Source organism: Numida meleagris, chromosome 5 (assembly GCF_002078875.1).
Source record: "Numida meleagris isolate 19003 breed g44 Domestic line chromosome 5, NumMel1.0, whole genome shotgun sequence".
Taxonomy (NCBI): domain Eukaryota; kingdom Metazoa; phylum Chordata; class Aves; order Galliformes; family Numididae; genus Numida; species Numida meleagris.
Genome location: NC_034413.1, coordinates 56,423,628 through 56,447,489, shown reverse-complemented (window position 1 = coordinate 56,447,489; position 23,862 = coordinate 56,423,628). Strand labels below are relative to the sequence as shown.

At 60.2% G+C, this 23,862-nt stretch overlaps 4 protein-coding genes across 11 annotated transcripts; 2 read left to right on the top strand and 2 right to left on the bottom strand.

Annotated features, from left to right (window-relative positions):
- Window positions 418–8,930, bottom strand: ATG9A (autophagy related 9A). The gene is made up of 14 exons (XM_021399129.1): window positions 8,759–8,930; window positions 8,537–8,580; window positions 8,313–8,377; window positions 7,840–8,001; window positions 7,603–7,744; window positions 5,866–6,614; window positions 5,322–5,475; window positions 4,956–5,135; window positions 4,096–4,341; window positions 3,566–3,786; window positions 3,322–3,439; window positions 2,938–3,157; window positions 2,655–2,797; window positions 418–2,549 (listed from the first exon to the last, which is right to left on the bottom strand). The coding sequence occupies exons 1-14, from the start codon at window positions 8,859–8,861 to the stop codon at window positions 2,544–2,546; spliced, it is 2,553 nt and encodes an 850-aa protein (XP_021254804.1). The 5' UTR covers window positions 8,862–8,930; the 3' UTR covers window positions 418–2,543.
- Window positions 9,048–16,234, top strand: ANKZF1 (ankyrin repeat and zinc finger domain containing 1). 6 transcript variants are annotated; one of them, XM_021399133.1, is made up of 15 exons: window positions 9,048–9,280; window positions 9,523–9,632; window positions 10,504–10,606; window positions 10,827–11,011; window positions 11,273–11,388; window positions 11,690–11,843; window positions 12,068–12,290; window positions 12,463–12,561; window positions 12,805–12,963; window positions 13,071–13,187; window positions 13,772–14,045; window positions 14,400–14,511; window positions 14,647–14,814; window positions 14,923–14,993; window positions 15,661–16,234. In XM_021399133.1, the coding sequence occupies exons 1-15, from the start codon at window positions 9,154–9,156 to the stop codon at window positions 15,779–15,781; spliced, it is 2,139 nt and encodes a 712-aa protein (XP_021254808.1). In that variant the 5' UTR covers window positions 9,048–9,153; the 3' UTR covers window positions 15,782–16,234. The 6 variants fall into 6 exon arrangements, with proteins under 6 accessions (XP_021254808.1, XP_021254807.1, XP_021254806.1 ...); XM_021399132.1 differs by having other exon boundaries at window positions 12,781–12,963; window positions 15,738–16,234; XM_021399131.1 differs by having other exon boundaries at window positions 12,781–12,963.
- Window positions 9,641–20,630, bottom strand: GLB1L (galactosidase beta 1 like). Of its 2 annotated transcripts, none has more exons than XM_021399138.1 (16): window positions 20,474–20,630; window positions 20,182–20,354; window positions 19,908–20,058; window positions 19,753–19,813; window positions 19,439–19,533; window positions 19,185–19,365; window positions 19,040–19,098; window positions 18,841–18,962; window positions 18,671–18,711; window positions 18,302–18,420; window positions 18,074–18,148; window positions 17,910–17,999; window positions 17,704–17,817; window positions 17,332–17,463; window positions 16,762–16,977; window positions 9,641–10,756 (listed from the first exon to the last, which is right to left on the bottom strand). In XM_021399138.1, exons 1-16 carry the CDS (start codon window positions 20,525–20,527, stop codon window positions 10,727–10,729), a joined length of 1,713 nt encoding a protein of 570 aa, XP_021254813.1. In that variant the 5' UTR covers window positions 20,528–20,630; the 3' UTR covers window positions 9,641–10,726. The 2 variants fall into 2 exon arrangements, with proteins under 2 accessions (XP_021254813.1, XP_021254812.1); XM_021399137.1 differs by lacking the exon at window positions 9,641–10,756 and adding an exon at window positions 16,450–16,690.
- On the top strand, window positions 20,737–22,907 carry STK16 (serine/threonine kinase 16). 2 transcript variants are annotated; one of them, XM_021397471.1, is made up of 7 exons: window positions 20,737–20,894; window positions 21,277–21,496; window positions 21,566–21,699; window positions 21,773–21,893; window positions 21,964–22,059; window positions 22,125–22,246; window positions 22,315–22,907. In XM_021397471.1, exons 1-7 carry the CDS (start codon window positions 20,809–20,811, stop codon window positions 22,451–22,453), a joined length of 918 nt encoding a protein of 305 aa, XP_021253146.1. In that variant the 5' UTR covers window positions 20,737–20,808; the 3' UTR covers window positions 22,454–22,907. The 2 variants fall into 2 exon arrangements, with proteins under 2 accessions (XP_021253146.1, XP_021253145.1); XM_021397470.1 differs by lacking the exon at window positions 20,737–20,894 and having other exon boundaries at window positions 20,944–21,496.

The window sequence follows — 23,862 nt, the reverse complement described above, 5'->3', positions numbered from 1 at the left end:
CTCCCCCCGGCTCCGCGGGTCCCGCCCCGCCCCGAAGTGCCCCACGTGGAGCGATGCCGCGCGGGAGTCCCGGCGGGGGAGAGGCCCCAGCGCGGCTTATCGCGGCGAGCAGCCCGGCGGCTGGGGCCGGAGATAGACAGCCCGGCCGCCCCGCAGAGGTCGGGCAGGACGGAGCGCCGGTATTTATAGCTCCCTCTTGGCCCCCGGCCCGACGGGCACTGAGCCGCTGCCGCTTCAGCCGCACGGGGCCGAGTAACTCCGAGGCCGCCTCGCTGCCGCAGCACGGTGACTGCGGCTCCGCCCCAGACTGCGTGGTGCCGGGAACGAGCCGTAAGCCCGGGAGGCTCGGCGCCTCGACGCCTTTCACCCACACACGCCGCTGCCCCCCACGCCGCGGTGACGCTCGGACGGCAGGCGGATGACACACCCCATCTTTATTGGACGGCAAGACAGCTGTACAGTGAGAGCGCGGGGCTGCGGCACGACCCTCCCCGGGCGCCCCGTGCCCACACGCCCAGAAAGGAGATGAAGGAGCGGCTCGCCATGCACAGGGGACACCGACGACAAAAGCACAACATGCGGCAAGGGCTCCTGCCCGGCCTCTCCCTCCCATAGCCCAGCGACAGGGCTCTCCTTTCCTCCAGAGCGCAGCCTCTGAAACCCCCTCACCGCGCCCTGCAGGCTCCGAGCGCTGCCCCCGGACAGGGAACGTCACCTCCGGGCCGCGAGGGAGCCCGGGTGGCACAAAGCTCGGCTCCGTGGGGCTGCCCCTCCTTGCTCCCCTGCCTGGGGAAGGACGTCACCATCGCTCGTGGCTCCCGTGGGGGCAGGGAAACGAAGGGTGCTAGAAGGGCTGCGGTTACGACCGGCTGCGTGGCCCACAGGTGTGAGGGGCAGAGCCGGCCCCGCTTGTCACCTCCTCGCTCCCGTCCCTGCTGCCCCGGCGCAGTGCAGCAGCAGCTGGCTCAGCGAGCCTGGCCCAGGCTCAAAGGTCACGGGGCAATAGCCTGGAGGGAAAGAAAGGACACCTGCGCTCCAGGAAGGGGAGGGCAGGGTGTGAAAAAAGCGAGGAGTCCCGACGACCACAGGCAACGGGTGTGAAGGAGTGGAACAAAGCTGGGCAGGGGTAGCCGAGATGCGGGTCCTTGCAAGCTGCCACTGCAAGAGAGACGAGGGAAAACAGCACGATCCTGGGAAGGGCTGGGCCGAGGCCGTGCTGTAAAGCCAGGATCCTGATTCCCTCTTCCATCACCCCAGGGCTGGGCTGGGGTTTGCCTCTCACTTCTGAGTTCAAGGTACCCCTTCTCCCCCCCAGGACGTGAGGCAGCTGCTCAGCTTACGGTCTCCACAGCAATCCTCGCAAAAAGATTGCTTCAGGAAGGAAGGAAGGAGGGAGCCAGGAGCCCCCGGGTGAGATGCAGGACACACTGAAGCCATTGTTAGGGCAGGAGGAAAGGGCTGATACCACAGAACAGGCCTGATGCATCGCAGACTGGGCATAGGAAAAAGGCTTTTATGATGCCTGGGGGAAGGGAATCAGCGCACAGAGCACAAGACCTTCGCTGTGGGCTCCGAGCGGGCCGCGTGCGCTCCAGGAGACATCAGGCTGCACCAGCTCTTTGGCACTGCAAGAGGGCCTGGGAGCAGCCCATAACCCACGAGCACCATGCGGGGCAGGAAGTGCCATCCTAGCCCAAGCCAGAGGGCTAGCATGGAGGCTGCCAGCGGGGAGGGACAGAGACTCAGGACTGCCACTCCACAGACCCTTTCCTGCGAGCCTGGGCCAAGGCAGCTGTCATGGGAGCTGGGGAGGAGCTGCAGCAGAGCTGTTTCCAGCTCTGCCCACACAGCAGCGGCTGAGAACCGTCCTGCTGCAGAGTGCCAGGGCAGCACACGCACGTGCACAGAGAGGGGTGGGTGGCTGCTCCACTGCTGTCCTGTTCCAGACTGAGGTGTGCAACATTGGTCCTCTCCGCGAGGTGGAACGCGGCGCAGGGCACCTCCTCAGGCCTGCAGGTGTGGTTCCAGCACTGCTACAGGCTGAGCCAGGCAGCTCCGACAGCTCCCGCTGCTGTCAGCCATCCCTGGAGGACACCAGCTCCCTGCTTTTTTGGAGGCAGGTCCCAGCTCCGGGCGAACATCTGGAGCTGGTGCCTCGTCACATCCCTTCAAACAGCAGCTGTCGCTGCCACCTCCGAGCCCGTCCGCAGCTCCCCGCTGCCAGTCCCGTCAGCTGTCACCGGCTCTGCAGCCATCCTCCGACACGGACGACACAGATGTGAACACAGACACATGTATGTACTCACACACGCATTCACCCCACAAGAGTCAGAGTGGCGTTGGCTTGACACACGGCTGGACACGAGGCGCCACCGCAAAGCTGCTGGCCTGGCAGTTTTGTCTCATCAGCAATTGATGGCAACAAAGTGGAGCCCGTGACCACCCTATCCCCTCGGGATAGGAGAGGAATCAGGCTGACACCGCATCCTGCTGCCTAGGCGGCTTCCAGTCTGCAACCCCCACGAGATCCCCAGTCTGCAAGGCTATACCTGCAAGACAGAGAGGGCACGTGGCACCTACGGGGTGCTGGCAGCTGGTTCCCAACCTGGCATCCTGAGCACGTGTAGCCCGTCAGCCACAGCCTCCATCCCTACCTTGTGGATCTGCGGTGGAAGCTCGTCCTCTGAGCTCTCCTCTGGCACAGGCTCTGGGTGTCTTGCTGATTGCCCATCCTCAGCCCAACCTCCCAATGGGAGGCGGGAGAAGTGTGATGGGGCTCTGTGCACTGTGCCTGGGTCTGCAGGAGAGGCGAGGAGGATTAGCTACCTGGGGGGCTCTCAGTCTTCAGGGACAAGCACGTTGCTTGTGCCATTATTACGGGACATGGCTTATGGCACTCTGACCTAAACGCTCACACCTCTGCCTTAGCTCCCATACCTGTGATGCCACCATACCGCCGCTGGAAGCCCGTCTGCAGCGTGGCTGTCTCCTCGGCAGGCTGCCGCGATGAGAAGGGGTAGCTGGCAGAGCGAGGGAGTGGGACGGGGGCACCTCGCTGAGCATCCAGCTCCTCATGGGTGCTCTCACCACTCTCGTCGCTCTCTCGCCGGTGCCAGGTGTGCCGCTCGGGCTCCAGCTGGGCATGCTGCTTGTGCAACTGCAGAGCCAAGACACAGGTGGGTCAGCTATGTGGGAAGAGCTCAGATGTCCCAGTACACCCTCTGCCCAGCAAGGCACTTCCAGTCAATCCAAGCCACCCAAGGCAGGGCACCCTAGTCCCGCTTGCCCTGGGCCCACACCCCTCTGGTTAGCTCAACTCACCTCATGCATGTAGAGTGCATGGAGACTCATCTCAGTGGAGGCATACTCTGACAGGATCATGCTCTGCAGCTGACCCTCCCAGGCGCTGCTCCCCGAGCTTACAGTCCTCGCATCAGCACTGCCATGGGAAACACGAGTGATGTTTACGTGGCCCCAAATACCACCAAGACTCCCTCTGCTCTAGGGTCAGGCTTGCAGACATCTGCTCTTAGGTCAGGCAGTGAAGGCTGCCACATGCCCTTACCCAGAGGCTGTCATGGCACTGGAACCACGAGGCTGGGTTCCCTCTCCATCCCTTCCTGCTGTCTGGAAGCCACCAGAGGGCTGCTGGGCAGACTGGAGCGGGGAGAAGGAACGCAGGGCTGAAGCCACTTCGGAGAGATGACGAGAGGCCTGTCCATCACGGCCCATGTGGAATCCCAGCACCGAGGAGCCCGCTATCACATTGGCAATCAGGCTGTGAGGCTGCAGAGACAAAAGGGAGAGAGAATCACTGCCCTGCACAGACTTGGAGGCCTGAACCCTACCACTGAGACAGAACTGAGGCACCCTAGCTCTCTTTAGCCCCTTTCCCGCCCCACAGGGCACAGGAAACCCATCTGCCCTTCCCTACAAAGCCAGAAGTAGTCCCAGTGAGTGCTGATCCATCATATTTGCAGCCCTGGACATAGCCCAGGTAAGGGCAAAGACTGTCCAGAAGGCCTGATTATCACAGTTTGCCAGCACCCAGCAAACACTCCAAGACCGTCCGACATCCCCCTCCATCCTGGGCACCTCTGACTCTGACTGCAGGGACTGGATGGAGCTGAAGAGGGCGTTTTCGGGGAGCACAGCCTGCTGGGCCAGTGCCACGCTGCTGTCCCGGTGCACCCGCTCCTTCAGGAAACCGATGAAGGCCGTGCTCTCGCGGGGCGGCTGCCACTTGGGGTTGGTGATGGCAAAGTGCATGAGGGACAGCTCCGTCTTGCCATCCTCAGCCTGCTGGTAAATGGAGGCCTCCGTCTTCCCTGCTGACATCCACTGTGGAGCACAGAGAGATACTGAAGACCGGGATCTGCTTCACATCCGTGCCAAGCCCAGGAATCCTGCAGCTAGTCTGGACAAAGCACACAACAACCTGCACAACGGGCCATGGCTCCAAGCAGAAGGCACGCACTATCCCAAAAGCCCCATAACTAGTTCAGCCTTTGCAGCCCACCTTCCACTTCCATACCTAAATATGCATTGCTGGAAGGGAACTAGAGAGATGAAGGGCAGCCACAGAGCTGAGAGCTTTGATTTGCACTGCCCAACCCACAGTGGGAGCAGCTACAGCCAACAAATGGCTGTTCATATAAGTTGCCTGCCACAGTGAGTCCATTCCCTACTAGCTCATGGCCTGTCACTAGAAACCCTTTCCTGATGAGTAACATAAATTCCCAGGCACGGGAAACAGACTCATTTTCTTTCTCTCCAGAGCAGACTTTGAAAAAGGGAATACATGTCCCATCCCCCCTAGGCTGCCTCTCTCCTGGGCTAAAGCAGCCCAGCTTTTAAAATCAGTTATCATTATTCAGACTTTCCAGATTTCCAAATATCCCCATTCCTTTCTCCTGAGAGACTCCTGGTGTGAAAACAGCCCCCACGGGACCTACCGCTGGGTGGCCATGCTGGCGCACGTCCATCTGGGCAAAGGAGCAGGTGTCACCCACCCCCACCACCTCCACAGTGAAGTTGCGGAAAAAGTCAACGATGTCCAAGGACTTGGGCCGCAGGCAGATGATGAGGATCAGGGGGGTAATGATGGGACTCAGAAGCTCCTCCAGGATGAAGACCTGAGTACAAAGATGACGAGCTCAGCACAAGATTGAGGATGTCAAGAAACTCGCCAGCCCTAAAGCCAACCCCTAGCTCTAGGCCATCTTCTGGGACAAGGTGCCTCTGAGAAAACCGCCTTGTTCCTCTGCCAGTCCAGGGATGGGAGAGGGTTTCCATTCCAGCCCCTTGCAAGCCAGGCTCACCGCTTTGTACTGGAAGAGCTGGGCAAACTCGTCCCTGGTCTCATAGCGGTGGGCATTGCCCTGCCAGTGGTCAGGCATGTAGTGGATGTGTGCCAGGATGACTCGCAGCAGCTGCTCAGGGCAAAACACCAGGTGCTGGTCGGGGATGAAAGACCTGCAGGGCAGGACAGGAAAACGTCATAGTATTCCTGGAAGATTTCATTTAGGGATGGTGGGGAGGCTGACACATATTACAGCTTCACCTGTGGCCTTCACTCCAACCCAAACCCTCCTGCCAGCCCAGCCCAGGGATGTTGTTGTATGGCTCCAGCAACTTCCCTCATATCAACACTGAAGCCGTCACCATAGCCACTGCGTCCAAGCTCACCACTGGCCCCCTCTCCTGCCTGCCCTGCCCTGACTCGCCCCAGCTGTGCCCTTTACTCACACAGATTCATGTTGACTTGTAATCTAAGAATGCACTCAAATGAAGGCTATCAACCTCGCTGCTCCCTTGCCATACTGCCAGCAGCATCCAGCCCTGTCCAGCATGGACCCTCCTCACCTGCACACGGTGATGCCCACCCCAAGAAGGGTGACCGTGGTCAGGACGTGCTCAACTGCCAGCACGTCCTCATCGTAGATGGTGAGAGCAATGAGTACTGCCAGGATGGAGCCAGCAAAGAAGGCCACATTCTTGGCCACAATAGTGAGGAGCGGGGAGATGAAGCAGTTCATATACTTGGAAGCTGGCTTGTAACCTTTGCTGAGACGTGACTGCAGTTCATGGTCTAGCTCGTTGAAGTGACGGAGGTAACAGCGGCCGTACAGAGACCAGCAGCGGGCACCCAGGCTGCCTGGTTCCCGCTTCAGGATCTCTGTGTAGCTGAAGAAGGCGTAGAGGATCTGCCAGATGAGGATGAGGGGGCAGAGGAGGAAGTTGGCGATGCCAATCCAAAGGATGCGAGTGCTGAGCTTCTCAGCCAGCTCCAGGCGGTTCCCAGCCCGCTTGTATTCGGCCTTCAGACTCCACTCATTCTCAAAGAGTGAGCCAGGCCCCCAAAAGAAGATGAGCTCAAAGTTGTACTTGAGCCCACGCGTGTAGAAGACAGTGTCTCCCAGCAGGGGCAGGCGGAAGCGGATGGGCAGCAGTGACTTGTTCACCATGGCCACCATGTAGTTCTTGAAGCGGAGGATGCGGTGGTAGATGTCCAACTCTGTCAGTTCTTTCTTGTGGATGCAGATCTGGTGCTCCTTCTGGATCTGCACGATGCGGGCCTGTACCTCCTGCCAGGTGTAGTAGGGCAGGTTGGACTGGAAGGGAAAGCAGTGAGGTTAGGGGCAGGCTCCAGGGATGGAGGCTGGGCTGAGCCTGTTCCAGCAGCAGGTCCCAGCACACACCTTGGGGTGTGTACGAGCCACGAGCAACATCACAGCACCAGGCACCTCTTCCTGCACTGCTTCAGCCTGAGTCATTCCAGCAAGCGTGCCCCAAACCATGCCCCAGTGCCCTTTACCCCTCAAATAGCACAGGTGGCTGTTTCCCAGCCACTCACATGCCAGCTGCATTGGAGGCACAAATACAGGCCCAGTCTCGCATTGGTCCTCCCTCCCAGAGCTCACAGTCCTGCCTTTGGAGTCAGCAGGGAGGCAGGAACAGGGGATGAGAACCTAACCAGAGTTCCAGAGGCAGCCCATGGAAAAGCTGGGGACAAACCGAGCCTCTTGGCTCATCCCATCTCTCTCAAGATACAGTCTCTACTCAAAATACACACGTACACCCTTTGGTGCTGTCCATCAGAGCAAGAACTCTGGACTAGGACGTATGCGCAAGCCTCAGAGCCCAGCTTTGCCACACTGATCACCAGCGTGATCTTCAACAACTAAGTAGCTCCACACCTCACTTTTCCAATCTGTAAACAAGGAAGTTGATACTGTCTGCTTCCCAGGGAAGTCCAAAAATATCCTCACTTATGCCTTCTCTGTTGAAAAGCATCATAGAAAAGGCCACCACAGAAGAATAAACATATGGAGTGGCAGATGGCAGACGCATGTGCCAGCACAGGAGAGGCAGGCTGAGCAGAGTGGGTAACAGGCAGCAAGCTGGCTGCTGGAGGAGAAGCTGGAAGGAAACCCATGCAGTCATATAGCCTGGGAAAAGCTGAAGCAGAGGGCTGAGCATTCAGTGCAAGTCGTTTGGAGAAGCTGGCTCCAGAGAGGAGTGAAGGTGAGCTGTTTCTCACTGCACAGCAAATGCCTCCCACTTCCCGTACCACATGCAGCCCTTGTCCCACCTACTTACCATGGGGATTCTGAGGGCATTGATGTAGAAAGAGTGAATCTCCCAATAGCAGCAAATGTTGTAGATAAATTTGACAAGTCTGTGGATCCAGAAAACCCCAGCTATCACCAGGATACAGATGAGGAAGCTGTTTGCCTGGATTCTGCAAGAAAGAAGGTGGCATGTAGTGGGAGATGAGCCAGGGGCAAGAGCTACCGGCACCTGAGAAAGCATGAGCAATGCCTTGGCTGCCCCTACCTTGCACTGCAGACATTTGGAGGCAGGAAAGCATCTGGTAGAGTCACTTTAATGGGCTCACTGGGATGCTGGCTGTGATTTACCGCTTTGTTGGCAAAAAGAATATCATAATCAACGCAGCTAATAAGAAAGGTGGTAAATGCCACCACAAAGATGAACTGCCTGTGAATAAAGAGAGAAATAATGAGGGAGGCCTTCTGCCTCCTTTCAAATATGAAGCAGACGGGAGCACAGAGTCACACATCTTGAAGATGCAGAGTCATGCGTCCCCACAGCTAGGCAGCAGGAAAGCTCAAAGGCACCAGTTCCACAAAATGAACTGAAGGGCGGGGCACAGAAAACTCCAGCGAAGGGTTGACGGGATGACTGTAACACCAACCCTCCTGCCCACTCAACTGCAAGAGCTCGGCAGACTCCTGTAGCTGTTTCCCAGCTGCTGTTGCAGCCCCAACACAGGGGCACTCCGCACTTACATGAGCTCAAAGATCTCTCCGATGAGCATGCAGGTGAAGCCATTCTTCTGATGCAAATTATAGACGTGAAAGCTACAGTCAAGGAGAACAGCCAGGAGAGTCCTTCCCTCTGACAGGGGATGACGAGGCTGCTGTCCCACTGACACCCACAGGCCCTCAGCCAAACCTCTCTCCATCACCTACACAGCACCCCCCCAACGCCCGCACAGGCTGTGAAAGGATATCCGAGAGAAAAAGAGGTCCAGGTTCTCTATGTGGTGCCAGGGAGCTGCAGGGAGGAGAGGCAGCGTGAGAGCCAGGCATAACCCGAGCCCAGAGCCCTCCCGGCCCCACACCGCCTCACAACCCCCAGCCCCCAGCCCCCAGCCCGCTCCGCCGCCGCCTGCGGGCCGCACTCCGGCCTGCCGCCCCCTCCCGGCCTGCCGCTGCCCAGGCCCCGGGCTCACACTTCGCGCCCTCCGGGACGTGCACAAGTAGATCGCCGCCGCCGGGCGGGGACTCGGTGGAGGAGCTCTCCAGCCGCTGGTACTGCGTCTCCAGGTGGGCCATGGCCGGGCCCCGCCGCCGCCGGCCCCAGCCCCGGGCCCGGCCCCGCCCCACCACGCGACTGGCGGCCTCACCGCCCAATGGCAACCGCGGGGCGGGTCCGCGCTGGGCCAATCGAAGAGCGGGAGGGCGGGCGGCGGGGGATGAGCCTCGCGGCGACCCGTAGGGGGAGCGCCGGAAGTGGCGTTAGTTGAGGGTGTTCTGGCTGCGTCCTGCACTTCCGGTGCTGTCGGGGGCCCCTGGAGGTTTCGTGTCGGGGTTGGGGCCTCGGGTTGGGGGTGGGTGAGCTGGGCCGATGCCTGTCCCCGAGAGCAGGTCGGTGTTCCAGGCTGCCCAGGATCCCGTCCTCCTGCGCGGGCTGTCCCTCGTCAGCGGGTTCGCTGCGAATCCCTCGGCTGCCGAGCCAGCGCCTGCGGGGCACGGTGCGTTGGTCTCTGCGGTGCGAGGGAGCTACGTGCCCGGCTGGGATCGGGGAGTGCTGAGCAGCAGAGCTGCCCTGCGGTGCCTGGGTGGGCTCCTCTTGGCCTGTAGCTATCACCACAGGGTCCCCAAGGCTCCGTCTCCTGCCTTGTGCTGCTTGTGTGGCTGGGCTGCAGGAGGTTCAGAGGAGACCCAGGAGGCCCCGCTTCCTGTGGTGCTGTACAGCCGTGTCTCCTTCTTTCAGAGAAACCTGCAGCCACCCACGGGGGGGAGAAGGCCGGCACAGTCCCTGAGGTGCCGGAGCGGATGTGCTGCTCAACCTGCAGCCAAGAGTTCAGCAGCCGGGAGGAGCAGGTGAGCAGGCTGGCGTGGCTTGCTGGGTGCTGCCAGGGGTTCATCCCCACACCAGGCTACCTAGTGACAGCTGCTGCTTGCAGCTTAGCTAGGGCCTTCTCTTGGAGTCTGGTACGTCTGATCCAGGCAGGTCAGACAGGACTGTGCTGTTTGAGGATAGCCCAGCGTGTTTGGTGATGCATGACCTTGTTGGCACCAGGAGGTGCTGTTTCTTTATGATCGTGGTAAAGGCATTCAGACTCTGGAGAATATCACTTAGTATGTCTTTTATTTGAGACAACAATACAAGAAAAAGAGGATACTGCAGATGTTCTTACATCCCTTTAGATGCTGGGAGTCCTAAGTCTCATGGTGCGATGGGTCTCCAGTCAGCACAGATCCAGTCCTTACAAAGGTTTTCCCATTGTAGTCCTTCAAGCTCTCACAGTGTTTTCTTAGAACGGAGCAACTTTATTCATCTTTCCTACTGTACAATTAAAAGGATGTTCACATGAGGACTTCTTGATCCAGATCAGGACAAAGGCAAGGCCACGCAGGAGGTGTAATTGCTGCTACTGAATGAGAGCTGTCTGTGGGCTGCTGTGTTCCAGTGACCTGGCTGAGTTTATCCTGTGGCCAGGGGATTTGTGCAGCTCAATAGAGGCCTGAAGGCCAAGCTGCACATGCAGCACGACGCAGCGCAGGCCTGGGTCTGTTTAGGCTAATGGTTAACTGGCTTGCTAGCTCCTTGATGTACTGTGATTTCCTGCTCAGGATCACTGCAGCTCCAGAATTGGTATGGCTGTTGGAGTCTGTCACCATGGGGTGTTTGGTGGGGATGGCTTCTGTGGAGCACCAGGACCCAGCTGGCTGACTCTTCTTCCCTCCACAGATTGAGCACTACCGACTTGACTGGCACCGCTTCAACCTGAAGCAGCGACTCCAGGGGCGCCGGGTGCTGCCAGTGGAAGAATTTGAGGAGAAGAGCAGAGCAGGTGAGGAATGGGGCTGCCTCAGCAGGGCCCAGAGACTTCTACTGTCTTTACTGTTCTGCCTGGGGGTGAAGCCTCCAACTGTCTGTACGTGTTCACACTCTTTTTAATCTGTCTGATACATCAGGGCTGTGGGCTGGTCCCTGGATTCACCTGCAAAGTTTCGGGTAGGCTGTTTGTTATCTTTGTCTTGCTCCACTGCCCCATTTTCTCCTCCCTGCAGGTGATATTTCCAGCATCTCAGGGTCTGATTCAGACAGCTCTGATGCAACCAGTGAGTCAGAATCGACTCCCCCTGCCAGCAACAGCCCTGCCACCCCCCAGCCTTCCCGCTCCCACAAGGTGCTGCTCCGCAATGCGAGGGGACAGCTCATCTCCGCCTATCGCTGCATACTGAGCACTGGGAAGGCAAGTCACGGTCCAGCTTGTTGAGAAAGGGGCTCCAGAGAAGAGGGGTGGCACTGGGGTGCAGACATCTGCCTGAAAGTCCTTGGGGCCCCTTGAGGGGAAGGGAGAACTCTGATGCCTCAGGCTTGCTGCAGCTGAGATGCCCCCAGCAGTGTGACTAGGACTGTGCATGTACCAGTAGGGGAGACGGCCTTTGTCTTGGGGGCAGCAAGGGGTAGTGGGGTGATCCCATAGATGCTAGCAGGAGTGTTTGTGTCTCAGAGTGGCAGCGAGGAGCCAGCGGAGCTGATAGCATCACTGCAGAGCCTCAGTGCAAGCACATGCTGGGTTGTGCTGATGATGGGCGGCGGGCACTTTGCAGGAGCTGTGTTCCGTGGGTGAGTACAAGGGCACAAGGCTGAGGTTGTCCCTGTGGGAAGGGACAAGCAGGGCCAGCTGTTGGAAGGGCCCTTCCCTGAAGGCCAACGCTTCCTTAATCCTCCATCACAGTGCTATCACACCCTGGGCACCAGCATTTCCTCTGCTTGAGGGTTGGCTAACCCCAATTGCACTGCAAGAGAATTGTTAATCTTTGAGAGCTCAGGGACAAGCAATACATTTTTCAGAGTCCCGTGGAGGATCAAATTGCTTTCTCTCTGTGCATTGGTCCCCATTGCTTATGCCTGCCATTCTCTGCAGCCCCCAAGTGCAGGAGCACAAGACCTTCCACCGCTACACTGTGCGAGCCCGGCGGGGCACAGCCCAGAGCCTACGGGATGCCCAGACCCCAGGGTCAGCACCCAGATCTGCAGGAGCCTCCCTGCGGCGTTACAACGAGGCTGCGCTTATCAAGGTGGGGATGGACCACGGGCTTGGGCTTTCAGTAGAGAAATGTGGTTGCAGCCAGCTCTGTGTGATGGTGCCATGCCTCTGCTGGAGTTCATATGTGGAATGTGAGCTCCAGAATGGGGTCAGGGCCCAATTGAGTCTGCTGTGTCCTGAATCTGTGCCCGTTCCAGAGCTCCTGGTGCCCATGCATGTGCTCAAGACTCCACGGAGCCTCCCTTTCTTCCCCAGGATATTCAGGACCTGTTGGCAGCTTGGGCACAGCACCTGAAGGAAGCTCAGCGCATCTTTCTCCGAGCCCCTCGTCACAACCGGGCGCTGCTCTTTGATGGCAGGAACCCTCACCTCAGCCGGGGCGACCCCCGTGTCTGCCACATCCCCCTCAGCACACGCAGGGCCACCCTGCGGGAGGTGCTGCGAGTCCATGCTTTGCTGTCCAGCCTGCAGGTGTTTGGTGAGTTGGCCTGGCCCTGGCGCCCCAACCAGGTGTTGGTCAGTGCATGTGAAGTGGCATGGTCCTTCATGTAACCTTGCAGTGTTGGGCACATCTAGTGGCTCTCCTGCTCTCCATCTCTGGAGGCCTAAGGCGCACCCCATCCCTGGGCAATGACACCCTTTCTGCCTAGGGAAGGACACACCACTGGAGGACATCACTGGGTCCCCCCGGAAAGGCTGGCAGAAGAAGCAGCGGGCAGCTGAGATGGATTCCCTGCAGATGGACACAGGTGATGAATTGAGACATGGAGGGAGACATGGAGGGAGATGTGGCTGAGAGCAAGTTGGGGGGGATGGTCTGGTGTTACTTAGGGATGAATTTTACAGCCCTATAACAGGGCAGGACACTGCAGTGGGGACTCTGCAGAGAGTGGCTTCGTGCTGGACAGAAGGGGAAGGTGTGCTTGTTTGAAAGCCCCAGATAATTCATGCTGTTTGTGGGGCTTCAGCCCCTGTCCTTTCACTCTCATCAGCCCCAGAGGAGGAGGAAGAAGAAGAGGAGGAAGAGAGTCCAGCAGGGGAACTGGAAACTGTGGAAGTGACACTGGGGACCTTGGACCTCCGGGAGTTTGAAGTGATGCCTAAGCGAAACCGCAAAAGGAAGAAGAAAAGGAATAAAAAGATGGAGAATGGTGAAGGGGAAGAACTGGCCTGGGTGTAGTGGAGGGAAGGCATGGGGGAAGGGACTGCCATGCCTGAGGTGCTGGCTGGCCTTCCTCACCACCTGCTCCCTATGCAGGGCTCCATGGCGAAGAGGCGGGATGCTGTGGTACCCAGGGTGGGCAGCCCAGCCTGGAACTGGTTACAGAGCTGCAGGGGAAGCTTGGGGCTGAGCCCCTTCCCTGGGGGACTGCAGGTGAGTGGAGTTGGGAGCCTGGCCAGGTGAGCACTGGCCCTGTGTGCTGGGCACTTTGCAGTGCGGTGAAGAGCAAGTTGTTGTGCATGTACTTGGAGCAGTTAAGTGCCAGGGTGGCTGTAAAGTGGCCATTTGCCTTCAGGCAAGCAGTGCGTGCGCAGCAGTAACTGAACCATAGTGTTTCCACTTGGATAGATGGGATTAGAGAGCAGCAGAGATCTGAGATGCCTCAGGCCTGAGATGCTGCAGGCCAGCAACTGGCCTGCTCACTGCAGAGTACAAGCTAAGGGGAGAGGGGAAAGTACCCAGGGACACTAGTTCCATTCCCCTGGAGCCTGTTCTATGAGGGAGACAGCACCAGGCTGGTGTGTGAGGTTGGGGTAGGTTTCATCTCAATAGAGCTCAAGGCTGCTGTAAACCAATGCCATGCTACACTATCATAGATGCTGAAGGTGCTGGTACCCACATCCTGCTAGCAGGACAATGCTTTAACAGCACCGTGTTGGTTTCCCAGGGTGATGCTCTGCCCTGGGAGCCAAATGGCCCTCTAGCATCGGGTTTTCCCTCCTGTTCTTCTCTCACAGGAGACCCTCAGACCCAGCTCCGTGATGCCCTGTTCACAGCCTGCAAGACGGGGGATGTGGGGACACTGCGGCACCTCCTGGGTGTGCCAGAGAGCAGGGGCCCACTGGGGGACAGCAAGGATGGGGATGATGAACAGGCCCTGGATCTGCCCCACTCCCTGCTCAACGAGCCTGTGGATGAGCATGGCTTCACCCTGCTTCACGTGGCTGCACGTGCAGGGAAGGCTGAGGCTGTGTGCCTGCTGCTGGAAGCAGGGGCTGACCCTGCACTCAGGTATGGCCACAGGGCATCCAGCAGTTGACAGCCACTGCTGCGGGAGTCCAACATCTTTCTCCTGCTGCAGTCATGTGAGGCTGATGCCAGCCTCGTCCTGGGGCAGCTGGGGTTGGTCAGGACTGCTGGGTCTATTTCTAGGTAATTCAGAGGTCTGGGGTGAGATTACCCTTTGAAATACAAGGAGAGGATTTGGGGGTTGTGGTGTAGGGATTGCAACCTTCCTCTCCTTGGCTCTAGTACCGTTGTCTGTTATACATACATTGGACACCTCCAGGGAGTTGCTGGGCTCACAGCCCAGTGGGATACGAGCAGTGATAGCACAGAGCTGAGCTGCTCTTTCTCATCTTGCAGAGACAGGCAGGAGAGGACCCCTTACTGCATCTCTGCTGACAAACCGACACGCAACGCCTTCCGCAAATTCATGGTGGACCACCCAGACAAGTACGACTACAGCCGTGCCAAGGTGGGTGCCTGCCCTCTGCGGACCCCGAGCTAAGTGCCCCTCAGCCACACCCCACCCTCCTGCTCTTGCCTCCTCCTGCCTTTGCCCCTTAATCTGAGGGAGATGCTGACTGCCCCCTGCCCATACTGCCCCCAGGTACCTGGCCCCCTGACTCTGGAGATGGAAGCCAAAAAGCTGGAGAAAAAGCGGGCACAGAAAGCCCAGCGGAAGCAACGGGAGCAGGCGCAGCGGCAGGAGCAGCAGCGCTTGGAGCAGGAGAAGGAGGAGAAGCAGCGGTTTGCAGCCCTGTCTGACAGGGAGAAGGTAAAGGCCTCGCACAGGGGAGAGGAACCAGCCTGGCTGGGGCAGTACTGATCCAGTGGGCTCTGGCACAGCATGCCTTGAGGGCTGACCTATCTCTCTGCTCCCCAGAGGGCCCTAGCTGCTGAGCGGAGGCTGGCTGAACAGGTGAAGAACGGCAGCACAGTTCTTCCCAACATCAGGTAAGAGCCCACATAACACAGCTGTTGTGAGCTGACAGAGGGTGAACACTGCCAGTGCTGGCCAGGAGTGTTCCCTTTGACAAGAGACTGTCCCTCACTGTTAGCATAATACGGCAGACAAACTCCTCCCATCAGCACAGCTGTTCCCTGCCCTTCTTGTTCCAGTTCTCATTTCCAGTCTAAAGCTATTCCTGTCCCTTCTATTTCTAGCAGTGTCTGTTTATCCATCCCCTTGAAACATTTTGTTGAGGCAGCTTCATCCACTTGCAGCCAGATCTGTGGCAAGCCAAACCTTCAGCCTCTTCTGTGACTCTTTCTGACCCCATCTGCAATATCCCTTCCGTATGCCACCCCACAGGCTTGTGGGCAGCCAGCCCTGCGCGCGATGGTCTGGGAGATGCTTAACAACCACAGATGGGGCCAAAGTCCCCCACATTCAGCCCGCGTTGAGGTACCTCATGGTACTCCCATGCAGCATCAGCTCCAGGGGTATGCCCCGGCAAGGCTGCTAGGTTAGCCCTGTGCTAATGTAAGCACATTGGTCCTGCAGGACCTGTTCCCTCATGTCACAGGCCCTGCTCAGCCACTGTGTGTACCTGCTCTCACTTCTGCAGTGCTCCTGCAAGCGTCCTCTTCACTCAAGTCCACTTCTGCTCTTTCCCTGCAGCCGCTGCTGGTACTGTGGAGAGTCCCTGCTAGGCCGGATCCCATTCCATTACCTTGACTTCTCCTTCTGCTCCACAGCCTGCCTGCAAACCCACCGCCGGGCCCGGGCCAGCCACACGTAAGGCTGGGCGCTGCTCTCTTCAGCCAGGGACCCATGTGGTGGAGACATGGCTGAGCACTGGCTGTGCAGCAATGGAGAGCCTGTAGAGCAGTGCTGGTGAGAGGGACTGAGCTGGTCACATCACTCCCTGCAGCAATTTTCTGGGCAGCTGCAGCATGAGCGTGACTCAAGTTGGTAACAAGGAAGGCCTGAATATGTTTGTGCAAAAGATCGAGACTACTCTGTTGTCTGGCTCCAGCTAGGAAGTTCTCCTGCCTGCTTTTCTGATGGGTACTTTAGGGTGTAGGACAGATCCTAATCACAAACCCTGCAGCCTTGAGCCCCCATGCCTGCAGGTACACTCTCACCTGTATCTTGCCCTTTCCTCTCCTGGAAGCCACTGTGTCTCAGCCATATCGTGTTAACAACTACCTCCTCTGCCTGCATTGTCAATAAAGAGGTGCCTTCAACCCCCTAGGCGTATGAGCGTGAAACTATTTGGGACGAGTTCTAGGATTAACGCAAAACAAGCTGAGTCTGGGCTCCTTCTTTCCTAGTACAGACCCTGCCTGGCCCCAAAGCAGCCAACTCTGGCTGTCTGCTGGGTTGTCCCTTTTTCCTAAGCACCAGCCAGGCCCTCCATGCTTCACCAGCCCCCTGCCATCCCTGCAGGCACAGCGAGAGGCGGTGACAGTACCTGGCAACCCCGTGTTTATTCTTTGTCCAGGGGGCTATGGCCAAGGGTTCTGTTGAAAAGGGGTCGGTCAAGGAAGAGCAGGAAGGGGTTGGGGGGTGCCCCCTCCAGCTCCAGCACCGTGATGTTGTTGGGGCAGCCAACACGCAGTACTGAGCCAGGCACAAAGAGGGTTTGCTGGGGTCCTTGGTGGGGCCAGTACCGGCCCAGGTTGAAGCCGTTTATCCACAGCTGGCCCTGGGAGATGGAGATGAGACTGAGCCGTGCTCTCCTCCTTCATCCCCTCTCCTAACTCTGCGCAGGCTTACCTTGCTCCAACCTGGGAATTTCACAAAGGTGTCCCAGGCAATGCCAGGGGTCTCAAAGGTCCCTGTGTAGAAGGCTGGCCCTGCTCTGCCCCTGCAGCTTGATTTAGGCAGGGCAGCGTGGGGCCAGCCCTGCTGGATGGCAGCATCTATGGCCAGGGGGTAGATAAGCCACTTGCTGAGTGGGCTGGAGTCCAAAGAGAGGTTCCCCAGCAAGCCCTGAAGTGGAGCAGAAAGAAAAAAATGGGACACTAGGTAATCCCTAGTGCATATCTCCCCATCCCACATTCACTGCTAGAGGGGATCCTATCAGAGGGGCTGCATGGCCCTCGCTACCACAGCAGTGAGAAAGGGAGATTCTGATCCCACTGCTTTGTCCTGGTCCTGCTGGGTTTGCCATCTGCCCAGGGTTATGCCAGTGGGTATGTGGGGAAGAAGGAAGGGATGTTGTGGGATTAACCAGGTAGCAGGGTTTGAGGTGCTCTCACTGTGGCTGAGGGCAGGAGAGGGTATTTGGCCATGTGGGTGCCTGGCCCATCCCCATGGAGCAGCCCTGAGGCCCTCTCTCCTCACCTTGAAGTCATTGAAGTTTGCCCCGAAGCTGATCCTGCCCATGTTCTCCAGGAGCACATCCAGCGTGTCCCCTGCCTTGCCTTTCACACGCAGCTCTGTCTGACCGTCTCGCTCCAGCGTTCCCTGGTACTCCTGCAGCCATAGGGTCAGTGCTGCCCCCGTGCATCCCAGTCCCATGCTCTGGTCTCCCCACCATAAGTGGTGCTAGCAGCCCGCTAGTGTAGCATCCCACTGCCTTCTCCACCCCAGAGGAGACACAAATGGGCCAGCAGAGTACCCCTCAGGGGTTCAATGAGGCTCTCAGCCAGCATGCTGTCCCCAAGCCCGTCACAACATGACTCCCCCAAGAGGCAGGCACCCTTGCTCTCTCACCTTCTGCAGCATCACATAGCCACGATCGCGGACGCTGTGGGGAGGAGCACTCAGCGTGGCTGGGGTCAGGATGTCGCGGGGCAGCTGTGTGCGGTACAGCACGAAGCCATGGGCCTGCCAGGCAGCACAGAAAGGGAAGCAGAGCTGGCAATGAGCCCATTCTTCCACCCTACAGTGTCTCCTCCACTAACCTTCAAGGCACCCACCTGCTTTATGGTCTCAAAGATGAGGGGGAACTGGCTCTGGATGGGCCCAGAGGGGGACAGTACATCCAGGACATCCAGGAGATCAGCATACTGCGAAGAGAGGGACAGGAGCTGGGCAGCCAGGCAAGGCCAGGCAGAGCACAGCCCTCAAAGCAGGCATTCACCTTGTGCAGAGCCACCCATCCGTAGGTGTACTTGGGCACGGGGGGTGGCATCGGGCCCACTGGCAGGGGCTGGAACTGAACGGCAGACTGTCAGGTGCCCCACAGGGCTAAGGCTTCCCCTAGAATGAGCAGGGAGATGGCCCTGCCCTGCCCAGCCCCTCCGTGCTCCCTCTTCCCGGGACAAGCAGCAGAGCCCAGCACTGCCCCTTCTCCTGTCAGGCTCAGCACCTTGCTGATGACCGTGCGGATGGCAAAGAGCTTCTCCGTGGGGTCTCCAGCCTCCGAGAGCGGTGCATCATAGTCGTAGCTAGTGGTCACTGGTTTGAACTGGCCCTTGAAGTCAGCTCCTGGTCAAGGAAGTGATGGGAGCTGCAGGCAGAGCCTAGCACCTGGACACCAGCTCTACGCTGGAGGCAATGCAATGGTTGGGGGGCACGACCCAGGACTGCTCAGGGACTAAAGGAGTCCTCAGGGGGTACAAGCTGGGGTGCAGCACCCAACCTCCCTCCTAGGACAGAGCAGCAGCCTGAAACAGGCTCCCTGATGCCAAGGGTGCACAGAGTCCTGCTGTGTGCCCCCCGCCAGTCCCCCACTCACCACTCCAGTAGGCAAAGTTGGTGCCCCCGTGGAACATGTACCTGCGTAATACCCCAGAGAGCAGTCAGCACCCACATGGACCTGGACCACCCTGCTGCCCCCCTACCCACCTCTAACACCAGTAGAGGAGGGGTCTGGCGGCCAGGCCGTGCCCAGAGTTGGTTACTTGCATGTTGACATTAGCTCCCAGCTGCAGCATCTCAGCGAGTCCCCGGGCCACCAATGCAGCGCTGGTACTGGCATGCGGCCCCCCCCAGTAGTCCAGCCAGCCCGTGTAGTACTCAGAGTTCACCTGGGGGAGCCAGGGGCTGTCACCTGCCTGGAGCTGGGGTGACATCCCCCAGGCCACCCCATCCCATGGTGCCTCACCAGCGGTCCCCTCGGCTCGATGTGGCGCTGGGCACCAAATGCCTCTGTCACGTTGGAGTCTACAAGGGGAAATGAAGTGAGGCTGGAGCAGGAGGGGGCCAGGACCCCTGTCCCCATCTCATTTCCTCCTCCCCTTTGGTGGCACCTGGCCCGAAGTCGACGGTGGCATAGAGCCCCTGCAGGGTGCCACAGCGCAGCTCCTCCACCTGCGCACCATCGGTGGTGAAGAGCAGCACCTCAGGGCCCAGCAGCATCCGGAAGGTGCCCAGCAGGTGCTGCAGGTAGCTGGGGTCACAGGTATAGTAGCTCCCGTATTCGTTCTCCACCTGCGAACCAGGCACCAGGTGGGATGCAGCCAGGTCGCGACAGGCACCTGCTGACAGGTCCCACAGCACCCACCTGCACACTGATGATGTTCCCCCCGTGCTGGTAGAGCCGCGGCTTGATCTTGGGCAGCAGGACATGGAGCCATGCGTCCACAGCTGCCAGGTACGCTGGGGACAGGGCAGCTCAGCCCCAACCCACAGCCACTGGCCCTGTGACGAGGAGGATGGAGCAGGTGGAGAGCGCGGGGGGGGGGAGGGGGGTGTGCAGGGGGGTCCCAGAAGAGGAAGAAGCAAATGGAAAAAGCCGTGCTTGGGGCTGGGAGAGAGGGCAGCATGTGGGCACCAGCCTGAAGGGACACCACGGCCGTGGCCACAGGCAGAGCTCACCAGGGTCAGAGGAGCGCAGGACGACGTCTGCTTTCCACAGCAGCCAGGCAGGCAGCCCGCCCTGCAGGAACACGGAAAACGTCAGCAAGACGTGGCTCCGTGAGCGCGGGGCCAGCCGGGCCACCCGGCACTCCCGGTGCGGGGCCGGGGCTCACCATCTCCCACTCAGCGCAGATGTAGGGCCCCGGGCGCAGGATCACCAGCAGCCCCAGCTCCGCCGCCAGGTCCAGGAAGGCTTCCACGTCCCGGTCCCCGGTGAAGTCATACACTCCCGGTTGCGGCTCGTGGTAGTTCCAGGGCACGTAGCTGGGGGAGAAGGGGATGGCAACGACGGGCAACCCAGGCTAGCACCGCGCCGGGCCGCGGGGCGCCGGAGCTCTGCGCACGGCTCTGGGCAGGTGAGGGGTGGGACTCTCCAGGTTCACTTACACCTGCACAGCGTTCAGCCCGGCCATGTAGAGCCGCAACAGGCGGTCTCGCCAGGAGGGCCGTGGGACGCGGGCGTAGTGCACGCTGCCCGACACGTAGCGGAACGGGGCCCCGTCCTTGCGGAAGCAGTCCCGCTCGAAATCGATCTGGAAGGAGCGCGCCGGGGGGGCGGCCTGCGGGACAGGGGCAGCGCTGGGGACGGCAGCACCTCCCCGACCCCAGCACAGACACACGGAGGGCGAAAGGGACGGCGTTAGGACGGGACCCCAGCCCGCCGCCCTCCCGCACCCACCTCCGTGCGCAGCAGCGCGGCCGCCAGCAACAGCCCGAGGGCCGGCAGCCCCATGACCGCGGCTCAGAGGCCGGGAGGGCGGCACGGGACGGACCGAAAAACACACATCCCGTCGGCCGCTCCTCGGCACTCGCAATGAGGGCACGGATCTGAACGGCCCCGCCCCGCGGCCCCGCGCCCCGCCCCTCGCGTCAGGCCACGCCCACTGCGCACAGACCACGCCCAACACCTGCGGACCACGCCCACTTCGGCGAAGCCCCGCCCCCTGGCGCCGCTCGGTGCCGGCGGGTGACGCGGCGGTGACGCGCGGCGGCGGGCGATGACGCGGGCGGACGATGGGGCAGGCGCTGTGCGTCTGCTCCCGCGGCACCGTCAGCCTGGGGGGTGCGCGGTACCTCGTCCTGCAGCGCCTGGCCGAGGGGTGCGGCGGGACGGGGGCCGGGGATACTGGGGATACTGGGGCACGGAGGGGGATGCCGGGAGCACGGGGGATGTTGGGCATAAGGGGGTGCTCGGGGCATGGATGGGGTGCTGAGGAATCCGGGAGAGATGCTCATGCATGGAGGGGATGTTTGGACATGGAAGGGATGTTTGGGCGTGGAGGGTGATGTCCAGCACAGGGGGTGCTCACTGTGGGAGCGCTCGTGCTTCATAGGGGGTGATTATACTCGGGGGCATGCTTGGAGCCCGCAGGACGGGGGTGATGGAGGTGGCACTGTGCTGGCACCACCCGCTGCCCTCCACTCGCCTGCGCTGCGCTGCTTCGGGGCTGCCATCCCCACACCACACTCTGCTCCCCACAGGGGCTTCAGCTACGTGGACCTGGTGGAGGGGCTGCGGGACGGGCGCTTCTACGCACTGAAGCGCATCCTGTGCCACGACAAGGAGGACCGGCAGGCCGCCCTGCGCGAGGTGGAGATGCACAACCTCTTCCAGCACCCCAACATTCTGCGCCTGGAGGCCCACTGCCTGGTGGAGAAGGGTGCCAAGCACGAGGCCTGGCTGCTCCTGCCCTACGTGAAGGTGAGGGGGTGGCCCCCAGCCCCATGCCGTATAGGGTTGCGGTGACCACCCACTGCATGTCTTTGCCAGGGGGGGACCCTATGGAGCGAGGTCGAAGCGCTGCGGGAGAAAGGAGCCTTCATGCCGGAACAGCGCATCCTCCTCATCCTCCATGGCATCTGCAGTGGGCTGCAGGCCATCCACAGCAAGGGCTATGCGCACAGGTGGGGGCCCTGGCCAGGGATGAGGGCAGCAGGGTTCTAGTGGGCGCTTGGTGATGTCCCCCTCCCACCACAGGGACCTCAAGCCTACCAATGTGCTGCTGGATGAGGACGACCGGCCTATTCTGATGGACCTGGGCTCCATGAACCGTGGCCGCATGGAAGTCACCAGCTCTCGGGAGGCCATGGCTGTGCAGGTGGGTGCCCATCCTGGGGGAGGCATCGCCCTGCTGCCCCCAGCCCTGCGTCCCCTCTGCCTCTCTGCAGGACTGGGCTGCCCAGCGCTGCACCATCTCCTACCGTGCCCCTGAGCTCTTCACGGTGCCCAGCCAGTGCGTCATCGATGAGCGCACGGATATTTGGGTAAGGACGGACCCCCCCCCCCCAATACTGTGGGGTGAGGGGCCATTCTGATGGCTGTGCTGCAGTCCCTAGGCTGTGTGCTGTACTGCATGATGTTCGGGGAGGGCCCCTACGATGCCGTCTTCCAGAAGGGTGACAGCGTGGCCCTAGCGGTGCAGAACCCCATCACCATCCCCACAACTTCCAGGTGAGGCTCTAGAGCTGGGTGGGCCCCACTCCCCATAGTGGGGCCATGCCGACCCCTCACTCTCACAGGTACTCGGCTGCCTTGCACCGCCTGCTTTCCTCCATGATGACGGTGAGCCCCCAGGAGCGGCCCAGCATCGAGGACATCCTACAGCAGCTGGAGGGGCTGCAGGCCACACCGGCCGGCCAGGTCACCACGAGCATCTGAGCGTGGCCCATCGCTGGCCTAGGCCATGCCAGGCTGCCCTGGGCCTACTTCCCCCTGGGACTGCCCCTGAGGGGATTTCTGCACCTGGGGGAGAGCTGCTCCGTGCTGGAGATGTTTTGGAGTCAGACTTTGCCGTTTGGGGGTGTGCGGTGCGGTGGTTTGTACCCTGAACGCTGCCGCTGGAGCCTGCAGGGCCGCTGTGGTCTGCATGGCTGCTGGGGCCCACACGGCCCAGTGCTAAGCTGCAGGACTGGCACACGTGGCCCGCTGCTGAGGGCAAGGCCTCGCTGCCTGCTCTGAGCCCACAGGGCAGCAGGTCACTCCTGCCCTGGGGTATGGCTGCAGCCAGGCCCAGCACTGTGCTGCTGGAGCGAGGCAGGGGCTGGCGGGGCTCGGTGCCCGCTGCCCTGGCACCCACGTTGCCTTGTGTTTTGAGTAAAGGTGTTCTCGCAGAGGTGTGCACGGTGTCCTCTGTCCTGCTGGAACATGGGCTGAGTAGGGCACACGGCCGGGGCCAAGCAGCCAGGCACAGTCAGGCATGGCTGAAGGGGAATGGCGGGGGAGGACAGCCCCACGGCTCGATGCAGCTGCAGCATTAGCGTTAAGCAGAGAAAGTTAATCTCTGGCCCCAGCGTGACAAATCCGTCTGTGGTTACAGCCAAGCTCTGCTGTGCAGGCCCTCGGGGGCAGTGTGGTGCAGGACGGGGGCTCACACAGCATGCACTGTGCAAGGCACAGGCAGAGCCCAGCACCTGGGTGCATGGCGCAGCAGCCCTGCTGCAGGGGAGACAGAGACAGCCTTGGGATGGCACTGTGAGCACCGGGAGCCAGAGGGGCGCAGTGGACATACAGCAGTTGGGCTGCCTGCAGCAGAGAAAGAAAGAGAGGCAGCCAGGTGGTTTCATAGGGAGCATTCCCCTCCTTTAATCCTCTCACCACAACACCGTAGTAAAGCAGCCGCAGGGATTCACGCCACGCCACATGCCCTTGCAATGTGCACCCACTGCACTGCAGAGCTCGGACATGCCCTGGGCTTCTCCCAGTGCTCCAAGCACTCGTCTTCCTGACTAGCCCACCTACCCCTCTGGCTGCACACACGGAGATGTTTCTGCAGCCACAGATTTTCCCTGCTCAGGCTAAACCTGTTCCTCAGGACTCCAAGCAGAATGCAGGGTTATCCACAGGAGGATGCGGTAGCCACCCTGCCTGGACTGGTGAGCAGTGTGGGATGTGCACTGCAGTCCCAGGGGCTCTTACCTGTGCGGGGAGCAAGCTGAAGCAGGAGCAGAGCACGCAGGGAGGAAGCATAGCAGCAGCAGCAGCAGCACTGAAGCACGCACCACACACCTGACCTGGCAAGAAACCAACACAGCTGGGGGGTCACTGGGAGACACGGAGGTTCTCAAACG

Coding starts and splice junctions, on each gene's coding strand:
- ATG9A (XM_021399129.1), bottom strand. CDS start 8,861: ATGGCCCACCTGGAGACGCAGTACCAGCGGCTGGAGAGCTCCTCCACC. Junction 8,581..8,758: donor CGTCCCGGAGGGCGCGAAGT/GTGAGCCCGGGG, acceptor TCCTCCCTGCAG/CTCCCTGGCACCACATAGAG. Junction 5,136..5,321: donor AGCTCTTCCAGTACAAAGCG/GTGAGCCTGGCT, acceptor CTTTGTACTCAG/GTCTTCATCCTGGAGGAGCT.
- ANKZF1 (XM_021399131.1), top strand. CDS start 9,154: ATGCCTGTCCCCGAGAGCAGGTCGGTGTTCCAGGCTGCCCAGGATCCC. Junction 14,815..14,922: donor CCCTGTCTGACAGGGAGAAG/GTAAAGGCCTCG, acceptor TCTGCTCCCCAG/AGGGCCCTAGCTGCTGAGCG. Junction 14,994..15,660: donor ACAGTTCTTCCCAACATCAG/GTAAGAGCCCAC, acceptor CTTTCCCTGCAG/CCGCTGCTGGTACTGTGGAG.
- GLB1L (XM_021399137.1), bottom strand. CDS start 20,527: ATGGGGCTGCCGGCCCTCGGGCTGTTGCTGGCGGCCGCGCTGCTGCGC. Junction 20,059..20,181: donor GGGCTGAACGCTGTGCAGGT/GTAAGTGAACCT, acceptor CTTCTCCCCCAG/CTACGTGCCCTGGAACTACC. Junction 17,464..17,703: donor GCTATGTGATGCTGCAGAAG/GTGAGAGAGCAA, acceptor CTATGGCTGCAG/GAGTACCAGGGAACGCTGGA.
- STK16 (XM_021397470.1), top strand. CDS start 20,993: ATGGATGGGGTGCTGAGGAATCCGGGAGAGATGCTCATGCATGGAGGG. Junction 21,497..21,565: donor TGCTCCTGCCCTACGTGAAG/GTGAGGGGGTGG, acceptor TGTCTTTGCCAG/GGGGGGACCCTATGGAGCGA. Junction 21,700..21,772: donor AGCAAGGGCTATGCGCACAG/GTGGGGGCCCTG, acceptor CTCCCACCACAG/GGACCTCAAGCCTACCAATG.